Genomic DNA, 13,313 nt, shown 5'->3' with positions numbered 1-13,313 from the left:
GATACGTCGCTTGTTTCATTTTCTCGATGTTTACCGTTCTTCGAGGAAAGATCTGGAATAAAATATTCCTATGTTTGCAGCAGAATTTCAGATTTCTGAGAAAGCAATATCCAATTCGAATGTTGCAGGCAGCATAGTTTCTACAGCCATGTTGCCAAATGGAAATTCTTCGGGTATAAATTCAATCTAAGTAACGATTATCCTTTACTGAAAAATACGCAATGGAAGTTCAGAATTCTGGAAAAGCTTTTTTTTTTCAGACTAAAGCAGATTTAATATTTTTTGGAGTGGTTGAAAAATGAATAGTGTGGACGAAAGAAAATACTGAAATGTGTCTAAAAAATGTCGACGAAATTATGTTTGTTTGCAATCTTATGATAAGTGCATGGAAATTTACCTTTTATGACTGAATTATAAACCATCATTTTTTTTGACATTTTGAAAAATAATCTTCAGTTTGCTTCGAGGAAAAACATAAGATTATTAATAATTATTTTCTTATATGCAGTAATGATCATTAAGCGTACAACTTTGAATACCAGGCTCTGAAGGCTTTAAAATACATCAAAATTAATTTCTTTCTAAACCACTTGACCTCAATCCCATCGAACATATATGAGAAATACGTGATCAAAATGCCGTGCACAGAAAATTTCCAAAAAAAAAAAAAAAAAAAAAAATCAGGCTTAATAACTTGTTAAAGATAACTGAAACTCCATATCTAGATCAGAGACAGCAAATTTAATTGAGTTAATGCAACAGAGGTTCATAATTATTTTTTGTAAAAGGTTCTAACCTGCTATGCATTAGTTAAAAAATATTTGTGAAAACTTTCAAGATTATGTACAAAGCAAGAATAATTTTTACACCACAAGACATGATGGATTACTTTGCTTTTATAATGTTTCTTTTTCTTTTCTTTTTTATTTAAGTGGTCTACAACTTTCATTAAGTACAAATACAATAAAGTTTAATCTTTTATGCATATAATTAGTGAGCAATTTATGGTTTATTACAAATACCTTTTAAAATAATTCATGAATATTTATTTCATTGACTATATATTTTTTTCTTATTCATTTCTCTTTTTATTAACAGAGAACAGAAAAGTCTTAATTTTGAAATCGATCTTACATATCCATTTAAGATTCTACTTAAAATTCAAAAAAATGTATACGTCACGGAATGAAATACATCGCTTCTGTAATATAGAAAAAAAAATTATTTTACATTATGATTCTTATTACAGTGATTATCAATGAAAATTATGATTTTTAATTACAATGAAAATTATGATTTTTAATTACAATGAAAATTATGATTTCAAAATAAAATTACAATTACAATAAAAATTATGATTTTTTAAATTTATTTTTATTACAATGATTATCTATTTTAAATCTAAATGAGTTAGTTCTTAGAACTTTAAGAAAGTTTAAACACTACTAAATAAAAATCATTATTACCTTTTTGAGCCATTATCTATTTATAGATTGTTGTTTTAATTTAAATTGATAGCATTTATAAGCCGAATTTTCGAAATTCCACTATAGAACAACCCTAGTATTCATAGATTTCGGGGAAGGAACTCCCAGACCTTTCCACTCGCATATTTAATCGATTACCACACCTGCCGGTTTCAACATCGATTTTCCAATGCAAACGGGCAGCTCAAAGCAAATGAAGCTTCAGATCACGTAACGCGTAAAGAAGAAAGGTTAAGGCAAGCTTTAAATTCTTAGACGTAGTCACGCTATATGATAATCTATTTTTAACTGACGCTCTTGTCTGCATAGTTTCTTAAGAGCAGACTGTTGACACGTTTTTACCTTGGACTTAGATTCGACAAGATATCTTCCACTTATTCAGCAGTAAAATAGTTTATTTTTAACTAATTCTACTGGCTACAATTTTTAACTATTAATGCTTTATACGTTATTCTAAAAATATAAATGGCATTAATAAAAATCTTTTGTGGATAATCTGAGCAATAATTAGAGCAAAATAATAAAATTGAAACGAATTTTGTTACATTTTTTAAAAATTTGCTTTTGTTTTTTTATATTATAAACAACGGAAGACATAAAATAATATATAAATAGATATTTGAAAACAGGAATCGCTTAAATAATTAAATTGCTTTCGCTTGTTTGAAGGAATTATGAACTATAGCTGAAAACAATTGCAATAAAAATGCACTGACAAATATTAACTGTTAATGCTGTTAACCTTTATTATAATAATATCTTCAACTTCACTGAATGTAGTCAAAATTATACAATTTTAAATATGATAAATATAATTAAGAATATAAGTATAATAGGTATAATATTATAAGTATTCCTCTTTTACAATTACATGACCAACTCCCTAAAAAAATTAATGCTTAATTGACAATCTAAGATGACACCGATTTTTAAAGAAGATTTCATTCTTTAAAACAAATAGTTTCCATATAACATTCTATTGAAAAAACTGTTTCCATTTAAAACAATTCAAAGATTGGAGCAGGCTCCGACAGTACGGATTTCTGAAGCACAATATGACTGAAATTCTAACTGGTCATGGTAACTTTAAAAGTTACTTGTACAAATTTAATTTGTTTCCGTCATCTTCCTGCGATTGTGATATTGGTGGGGAGGAAAATGTTGAACATGTGCTCCTTCTATGTTCCAAGTTTGTCAAAGAAAGACGGATCCTAAGACTGGCTCTTAAGCACATGAATATAAATTGGCCTACAGAGTTTCACCAACTTATTTCCACTAGAAGTGCTTTTGAAAATTTCTGTAAATTTATTGTTGACATATGTAATCCTTCATAACTGTTAAATTTTCTTATTTTTCTTTTTGTAATGTGTTACATACTTACTTCTGTAAGCCCCGTGTGATACTTTGTGGTGCACGGGGGATTCATAAATGTTCAATAAAAAAAAAATATGACTGAAAAAATACGAGCGTTCTTTATACAGAGGGGAATTTTACGTTACATTGTTTTTTTTTATGCTAATACCTAAGACCTTCCAAAGTTAAAGTTCCTGATAGTACAATTTCAATTAACGATGTTACACCTTTATTTTGCCTCACAAAAATACTGCAAAAATATTTATACAAGCAGCGTTCTTAAAACAAAACGTATATTATTTGAATGTCAAATATCACATCTGTTTTTAAAGATATCCTCCTATAAAGATATATGATTTCCATGAAACTACTCAATTAAAATAAACGATTTCCATTTTAATTAACGCGAAGATTGCGGCAGCTTTCTTAAAACACGGCATTCTGCCGTTGAATTTTTCTTTCAATACTACTAATCAAATATTATTCATTACACAGCGTAGAATTTTGCGTCACTCTATTTTTTTATGCTAAAAGCTAAAGAGTTCTAAAGTCAACATTTCACATAGAAGGATTTCAGTTAACGAAACCACCACAGAAATACTGTTTACAATGCGAATATTTAATTTCAAATATGGCATATTTATTATTTCTTATTTTTAAAAGCTAGTTATGGAGGGCAGAAAATCTACGCTTTTTATGATGAATCTATGATTTTTTTTTTGCATTTTCTACGTATAAAAGTATAATTGCAAATGCACTGATAAAAGTTGTATTCTTTAATTTTCCGTACATAACATTTTTATTTTACATTGCTGATTATCAAAAAACAACGATGTACAGTCTTTCGTTTAAAAAACAATACAGGCTTGTATGAAGCAGTATTTGTTAAATACTGTCAAAAACATAACAACAGAGTTAAATCCTACTTGCTGAAACCTAATAAATCGGAAATTCAGATCTCCAAGCCATAATAATATGTCTTTCCATAAAAATATTGAAAACAACAATTATGAACGAAAAATATAACTTCTCTGAATCAAATATTTATATTTGAAAAATAACCATAGTGTTTTATGTCGATATAATATTACATCGCATATAATGGCGCTAAGATATTATGTCTATACTAATATTTACGTAACATTATTAAAAGTAGAGGTATCATTGAAATGCTATTTTCTTTTTTAAACAGCTAAATAAAGCATTATTTCAGATAGCCTTCCTTTTAATTTTTAAACTTCTTTTAGCATTCTTTCTCCTTTCTTTCGATTTATTCGTAGAATTAAACAGAGATTTATGCAAAGAATATGTGTTGAATTTATTCAGAAAACAAAAGTGGAAAGTATCAGAAGGATTTCAACTGCATAATTTGAACTTGCGTAAAAATTTGGAGTAGTCACACTCTGGTCGATCCAGATTTTACAAATTTTCAAAAAATTAATACAAATCAGTTTCTTTTTACAAAAGCAATGAATTAATTAAAAGCAATTAAAAAAGATAAATCATTTTTAGAAATATAAATATGATTGAGCAAACACGGCTTAAAATCAATCATTTTTAGAAAAATAAATCTGACAATCCATCTTTATAGTGATTGAAAAAAGACTAAAATTATTTTTGAAAGGAAAAGTTAATTTAACAAAATTATTATTTTTAAGAAAATATTTAATAATATAAAGTCGATAAAATGTACTATAATTTCAAATTTCGTTCGAAAGAAAATGAAATTAACATTTCCTTTTTTTAAAAAAGATTGAAATGACTTATTTTATTTTGTATCACAATTAAATAAACTGAGTACTGCTTCACAGTTAAATTAATTAACAATATTTTTTAAAGTTTTCCATTCTTTATTTCTCTTTTATTTGTTAAAATTCTTCATTTCTCTTTTATTTGTAAAATATTAGCATGATTGTTGAAATAATTCTTTCCACTCTAAATAAACGCATACATCACAAAAATTAAGTTATCACGTGAATGATAAAGGGAAAAAAATCTAAAAAATCAGCTTTTAAATATTTTCTGTAACTAATTGGGTGCTGCTGCATCTTCTAGCAAATTAATTAAAAACAAAACAGAACTACCGGATATATGTAAAGAAAGTATATGTAAGAAAAAAGATTTGTGATGCTTTGTTTTTTCTGCTTTATTTTTGCGAGCCTTTTGTTTAAGAAGTTTTATATTAACTCGTTCATTAACCAACCAAATAAGTTTTCTAAAAGATTTTTTTACAAAACATAGGAAATTTTTTTCTTCGCCATTATTCTTTTTTTTTAAATTTTTTAGCGAATGCACTTCTCTGATCTTTTCTTCTTTAAAAAGTCAAATAAAGTCTCTTCTAATAATTAAATTATGGTAGGCAGAAGTTTTAAAATAAACAATAATTTTTCAAGTGAAAGAAAAAATTGCATTTTTCTGCTACCAAAATTCAAATATCTGCATAATAAAAACCGATTTCATTAAAACTGTGAATTCATTGAATTCACGATTTCATTGAATGTGTTACTTAGCAAACTACTGTCCTATTTTTTTAAGTTAGATTTTATATCTACATGTTACTAAATATTTTATATCCCTGGTATACAGCTAAAAATGATCAATTCAATAGAAATGGAAAAATTCAATATATATATATATATATATTTTGCAAAAAGAACATTTTAAAATAACAAAAACACATTAAGTCATGTTTTTCTTTTGATTTAATTGATTTCGCTGTGTATCAACCGTATAATTCTTATTTTTATTTACAAAGGTGAAATTCTACACTAGTAGTATATAAATGTTCTTTTATTTTTATTTTTTTTAGTTGCTGTATTTTGTTAAAGATTAGCCAATTCCTATTCCAAAAACTACAAAGAATACAAAAATTTTAGTTAAATTATTATCATATCATTAACTAGTAACTGCCATAGGCGAACAACTCACTGACAGCAGTATTATTGTTTTTAATTTCATATGAGTCTTTTATGCATAAAAAGTGTCCATGATACTCTCAATAAAACATTATCCAACATTAAATTGTGATAGATTATATAGATATTATAGCTATCTTTTCTCACTAGCGTTACACATGTTCTGTTTAGGGTGCACATGAATTTTCTATTGATGTTATGTCCCAAGACATAGAAATATTAAAAACAAGTGTACGGGTAATTTGTTTTAAACTATTCGTTTGGTTTTGCGTTAATGTAATTTCACGATTTGGATCATCATATAAATAGGCAGAAACTTTCTTACTTAAATTTCAGCAACGAAAGAAACAATTAAATTTCATAAAACAATAGAAACGGTTTGAATTTCAATGCAATTTCCAAATCTACTGATATAAATTATGCCAAAAATATTTTTATAATTGCGAAAATTGGAAAAAAAATGTTCTACTAAATTAGCGTGATTAAAAAAAATTTTACTGGTGTTAAACTGGTAATTGCATTAAACTGGCGTTTAGTGCAATATTATTTTCATCAGTTTCCGGGGGAATGCTAAAATCTAGTTTAAATTATATTTAATTAAAATTCTATTTTAAATTTGGAAAAAAAAATCATTTCGATATAAAAATTTTTATCCCACAAAGTACAACGGTTAAACCTTAGAATACTAACACACATACAGTCTTCTTCATTATAAGTAGAGATTTACCAACAATACTTTTTTGTGAGTAGATTATTGGTAAAGTCTTTAAAAATACATGGATAGTACATAAAGAAGAATTCCCAAGTACTGCAATTTTTTTTTCCCAACTACTGCGGTTCGATTTTTAAAACTACCAAATTGATAAATTTGATGTGTAAATTCAAGTTTTTACCAAATAAATTTTGATATGATTAATTTATTTTTTCAATTAATACGAATTACTGAAAAAAATTAATTCATATTAGCTTCATATCATTTCTATGTCTTTTCATTCGGAAGCAAATTAATCAATCATCACAAAATTTCTAATCGCTTCTAACCAAACATTTTAATATTTTCCGAAATTTAATTTTCATATCATAAAGAAATGATTTTGAATTATTATGAATTCTGAGTATTTTAATCAGATAAATAATTCGAAATGAAAGACTATCAAAATATTGCTTCAAAGTTTCGACTTTTCATTAATCTCTCGACTTTAGAATTTCTTTAATATACTAATTTGATGCTTATATTATTTGCGATAATTATTCTTTTTTAGAAAAATTTGAAGGATTCCTACTAGATTTAAGTGTGTTCTAGAGAAAATATTATATTTTAAATTTTTGCTGTTTTGAGATAATTACATATTTAAATATCAAATTCTGTAATTTGGTGCATTAATCAATCACGGTGTTTACTGAAGTGGTTATATTTTCTGCACTTTTACATTATTTTGTCTTCATCATAATACTCAAAAAATTTCTCTACAAAAAGAATGAACCTTAAATAGCATATTACATTTTTTTATTTATGAAAAATATGTTAATAAATTTATAAGTAGTAATAAATATCATTGCAATAAGCATAATAGCATAAAGAAGAAAAAAACAAGCATTTTTTTTTCAAAGAATAGACTGCGCCAAAATTTAATGCCGGTTATTTTTAATGGTGAGATGCTTAAATATTCAGATAATATAATTTAATATAAAAAATAAATGACCGTTATATAACAGAATGAATTTTCAAAAAATTATTTTTTAAAAATTGCAAAAAGTATTATAAATAAAAATGCATAGCAAATTTAAATACATTAATTTCTAGAATAATGGAATATTGAATTAATATTTTTTAAACATTTTCATTTCTTAACGGATAACTGTGGGGAGGCCCTCTGTTATCACAAATTAAAATTACGGTGATTGTAGTTACACACACACACACAAAATGAAAGCACATGATTACTATTACAATTTGGCCTCTTTAATTTTAGAAAAAAATTTTTTTATCAATTTGGCTTTTCATTTTTAAATCCAAAAAATTCACAAGACACCTTCTTTTAATATTATACAGCCAGTGAAGACAGTTCGACTATCTTTCTAATTTTCTTTATAAGAATATTTCTACTGAATTTTATTTCAATTCAACCAAAAGCAATAATAAAAAGACATTTTTTTATTATTTTAATAAATAGATCTACTTATTTCTATTTAAAATAATTATAAATAAAAAAATTACTGAACATTAAAATTTAACCTATCAAAAAGTTACAAATCATCGACAAAACAGAAATATCGAAATAAAGATTTTAAGAAAAAAGTTATGAATTTAGAAGGAATTGTTTGATGCAATACTACCACCAATAGAGACGGTGATACATACATGATACAAATCGATTTATGAAAACTTTTGTGATTCATTCTGGAATCATATATGTTTAACCCTTTCTAGGGCCGTGGAAAGTATGCTTCCCACCAAATTTATCAATCTTTGTATGAAATTATGTAGGTTGGCATAAGTTCTGACAAATTTTTTAGTAAGTCAGAAACTTAGATGCTTCAGCTCTTTATCTCAGACAAAATGATGTGTCTTGATTTGTTACTTAATTATTAATTAACCAAATTGATCAATTAATCAAATTAAATTTATCTAATAAGCTAAATGAATCCCTTTTCTTATTCTAATTTCAAGCCTAAAAATATTTTAACATAATATGACTAGAAAAAAAATGGCCCTTTAAAGGGTTAAATAAAATCGATTATATATCATTAAAAATAATTTAAAAAGCAAAGTATGTTTCATAAGAATAGTGCATCATTCGTCATGAATAAATCTTCTCAAATTCAATAGTACATGATATTTCTTGATTTAAGCATTAAAAAAAAAAGAGTAAACTTGGTGAACAGAATTAGGACGGTTGCCTTAATAAGCAAGCAAAAGCATGTTTCCTTATCCACTAGAAAGATTACTGAGCTTGGAGCGTTATCTTAGCGTTATGTCTTAGTTTTCTTTTCAAACTCATAGCCGTTTACTTATGAAATTCAAGCTCGATAGATACCTTATTTAATTGAAAATTGTTTCGGAAATAATTACCTGAGTCTAGCACAGCAATGTTAAATGCTTCTTTGTCCACTTCTAGCCATGTATACAGACAATGAGTGCCTTCCTGCATTCCTGTTTGTCGCCATACCTCCAAAGTTCCGGGTACATCATCTTTGGTCATCGGACGCACTGTATACTTAAGATCTGCCATCTTTTTTTCACTCTGAAAATATAAGCATAAATATGTATATACCAAAATTAAAATTTAGTGCTAAAAATTGGGCTTAATATAGTAAACAACGTAAATTTCTATCTCATGAATGGTACTGAAGTTGCTTTCGTAGATCATGTTACATAAGTTTTTCTCCACATATGGATTTCTAATGATGCAGCACCATTCAGGGATTAGTTATCATTCCGCACTAGGAAATAATCTGTATCACCTCTTATTATCTATATATAGCTCTACTTTCAGTTCATTTATCATCATTTGCAATGCTTCAATTCCTAAAGAGTGAAGAAGATATCTAATAAATAATTCCGATGGCTGTAAACATTCATTCTAGTGTCTTGAAAATTTCTTCTAAATTTCTGTCCGCTATCGTTTTATTTTCTCGTAACTGTAGTAAATAATCATAAGAAATATTCGAAGCTTTAGACCTCCCTGAGTTCGAAAAACGCATTTTTGGAAAATGACCGTATGTCTGTCTGTCACAAAATGCTTTGAGTTAGACGGTTGAAATTTGGTATTCGGTCTTTAGATCAAATTTGCAAATTTTAATCAAATTTTGAGTGAAATCTGTTTAGAGGAAGGCCGCCTGTTCGAATATAACACGATAGCTTGCCAGAGATTAATCGCCAAATAACTCGCCAAGGATGGCACGACAAATTCAGTAAAAATGTTAAATTCCCCCAAAAGTTAATATTTCTTAACTATTGTACGCCAATGCCATGAAAGGCATTCTCTGATATGACAATATTTATTAGAGAGAATGCGAGAAGGTTTTGTGGAGATCACTCCTGCAAGATTTTACAAGAATTTCCATTTTAAATTTTCGTTTTATAATTTGATACCCACACATAAGTTACAAATAACTATGCCTTATTTTTTTTTTAAATTGGTGATTTGCGTAAGTGTTTTGAATATTGCTATAATTTGACACTAATAATCTCAATTGTTTTAAGTGATCAGAGATGTTTTAAATCGAAGTTTGGCTGAAAATTCTTCTCAAGGTGTAATATCAATAAACCTTCTTTGAAATCGGATAAAAAATTAATTAAGAAAGTGTTATGGAAAATTTTTGAAATTTCTAGAACTTTTAAACATTTTAAGAATTTATATAATTAAGATATTTTAATTTTCTAGCTTAAAAGGATGCCATCAATCAAATATGTTGAAAAATCAACTGTCAACACATAGGATAGTAACAAGTTTGAAGTCTAGTTTATAAAATTTTGATATGAATCAAATCTGCTGGGAAATCAAAAAAACACCATCATGAAAGTATTTCCGATTCACGTATTGATAATTGATTTTTCAACAGCAATATTATCTTTTGAAGCTTGAAGCAATTTGAATTCTAAGAATATTTATTTAAAATATTAAGTATTTTAGAAACACACTTCTTTATTTTCTTGTTGTAATTCAAAAGCTTGAGCGAAAAAAATACTGCAACTACAAGGAATCCTCCAAGTCATTTCTATGATATTATTTTTTTCCTTCTTATTATTTATTACGAATATTTGTAAATCAGTAACAATGTGATCGAATACCAAATCTGTTATCCTCCTTGTCATATTTCTGATATCCTTTTTATTTTCTAATTATGTATTACTAGTATTTATTTGTAAATTAGTAACTTTATGACCGAATACCAAATCTAGAAGATTTGAAATTCGAACATCAGAATTTAGGTTACTTTTTTATATTCAATAATTTAGTGTGTGTGATGCATCAAATATATAGCGAAAAATATAGAATCCTTCGTGGAAAATACAAATACCAAATCTTGAAGATTGTTTAAAATATTTCTCTGTGGTTTAAGATTTTGAATATAAGGATGCGTGGGTGGTAAATCTGGTCGATCGCTATATTAAAAGGAACCAATCTGACACAAAGAATGAAAAATTGGATTGGCTGATCCAGATGTTTAGCTATCTAATATTAAAATGGAATGAACATGGGTATAGCAAAATTTTTAATAAAAATAATTAAAATGTTGAGATGACATTATTCATTAAAAGCCATACTATTATATCATATGCAATAAAATCAAAACAAAATCGATCGTTACTAACAATCGTAAATCATACAATAAAAACAAGGTATTCTAATCACGATAACGTATTCCATAACATATGTTTCCTCAACAAGTATTAGTGGTTGTATAACGTTGTATATGTAAATTATAATTAAAATTTTACACATTTATAAAATAGAATTATATAGATAAAATAGCCATAAGCTAAATGGTGCTTGATAAACGAATTGTTAAATTCATAACACATTTTTTTTGTGTGTGTGTTAATCGAAATATTTAAAGTGGGAAGATTTCTTTTAACTCCAACATGTATTTTTAAATATAATTGATTTACTTTGATATAATTAGTTTTCTCAGTCGCACATATGTAATCACTCGGCATATTTACTTTAACACAATATTTCCAGAATTTAAGTTGTTATCAATCATATTTTTAACAACTTTTAAATTTATAGCATATTTCTTCAAGAAATATTTAACTGTACTTTAAATTAACTCATTTCTTGTGATTTTAAGTTAAATGCGAATATCTCATTTAAAAGTTATTATAAATGAATTTTTTTAGTTCCGATTTCACCTTAAATTTTAGAATCATTTACATTGTTTATCGGAAGGATATTTTACATCAATAAAGTATAAATTACTTCTTAATTATTAAATTTATAATATGCAGAATATTTTAAAGTACAATCTCTAAAAATAAAATTCTCTATTATTATTTTCCAATTTAAAATAATTGACCACTTCTTTCCTATTTTTTTGAAAATAATACTCATTTCTCGAACTTCAGTTTCCTCAAAAAATTATCAATATTAGTTAATACGTCAACAACTACTTATAATTTTTCTCTTATTATTGCAACTATTATTCACTTGTAAACGACTTTTTTTAAAGAAAAGGTGAAATAATTTATTTCTTTATAATTAAATTTATTATACGCAGGTTATTTCTTAGTGCAATCTCTAAAAGCAAATTTTTCCATTATTCTTTTCATATTTAAAATAATTGACCACTTCTTTCATATTTTTTCAAAATAATATTCATGTCCAAAACTTCATTTTCCTCAAAAATCCATCAATATTAGTTAATATATCACCAACTAATTATAATTTGTCTCTTATTATTGCAATCATTATTCACTTATAAGTAATTTTTAAAAAAGTTTTAATAATATATAACTTTCTTTACCTCTTACTCTCAAAGGCAACAGACGAAAAGGTTATTTCTTTTTTTCAAACGTCCCGGAGCGTGAATCCTTCAATCAACCGGCGTATCTGTTTCAAACAAACAATCAGCCTGCGATCCACCGTGATTTACACAAAACCACTTGAGCTGCTGTTGTCACATAACACAATGGGACGATTTTTTCCCTCTCTTAAGAGGCCGTTTAATAGGCAGCTCATAAAACTAACTCCCCTCTGAGATGACAGCGGAGCTACAAGCGTCGCAGCGGATGTTTCGCTGTCTGAATTGGCCCTGAAATCCCTCGGAAGGAAGCAAGGATAGGATGTTACAGAGTGGATGATACTCGAAATGTGCTTAGGCACGGTCGCCTAGCAACGGCGCGTGCCAAACACTCTAACTTCCTTCCTCTTGGCAGTATCCATTTGGAACCACGCCAGACAAAACGGACTGACGTCACTGGAGCGGGAGGAGCTGCTTGCTTACTGTTTCCAAAGGATGGAGAAGGGAGGAATGAGATTGTAGAGGAAGTTATATTTTTTTCTTAAAAAATGCTTGTCCCCCCCCCCCCCACCTTCTGGTATTTTTCTGCTTTCTATGTTTTGCTTTGAAGATCAGGGGCGAAAGGTACAGGTTTTCATAAAAATAAATCTTAGTTAAAAAAATGATGGTAATTTTTTACTTTCTCTTAAACGGAGTATTAAGAAAGTATAGTAATTTTCCAAAAGATTCCAACTCAAGATTTTGACGAATCTCCGTGTTCGAAAACACATTTTTGGATAATGTCTATCTGTCTGCCTATCTGATCCAAAGATAACTCGAAAATGCTTTGATCTAGACGGATAAAATTTGGCATGCGATCTTTACACCAAATTTGCAGATTTCTATCAAATATTGAGTATATTCCGCTCAGAGAAAGTCTGTCTGACCGGCTGTCCAAATATAATTTAACATGCTGACTATAAAACGAAAAGAGCTGGAGGGATAATATTCTATACATAAAAATAATTTCTATAGTCTAGACACCTATAAAATTTGAGCCAATAATTTTTAGCCAATCCTGACCAATAGGGATTGACCATTAGTTGATCTG

General features: G+C 27.3%; 1 protein-coding gene across 2 annotated transcripts in view; it reads right to left on the bottom strand.

The window, feature by feature from the left end:
• The window catches only part of LOC129961572 (uncharacterized), a 45,976-nt gene extending 33,376 nt beyond the window's left edge, over window positions 1-12,600 (bottom strand). The window contains exons 1-2 of one of the 2 annotated variants that reach the window (XM_056075068.1): window positions 12,227-12,600; window positions 8,829-9,000 (exon numbers count right to left, since the gene is read on the bottom strand). In XM_056075068.1, coding sequence (XP_055931043.1) covers window positions 8,829-8,988 — 160 coding nt within the window. In that variant the 5' untranslated portion in view covers window positions 8,989-9,000; window positions 12,227-12,600. Of the gene's footprint in view, window positions 1-1,466; window positions 1,594-8,828; window positions 9,001-12,226 lie in introns of those variants that run through there. The other variant, XM_056075069.1, reaches the window with a different exon arrangement.
• Window positions 12,601-13,313: the final 713 nt, after the last annotated feature.

Source organism: Argiope bruennichi, chromosome 2, assembly GCF_947563725.1.
Source record: "Argiope bruennichi chromosome 2, qqArgBrue1.1, whole genome shotgun sequence".
Classification (NCBI taxonomy): Eukaryota; Metazoa; Arthropoda; class Arachnida; order Araneae; family Araneidae; genus Argiope; species Argiope bruennichi.
This window is presented reverse-complemented; position numbering and strand designations above follow the sequence as displayed.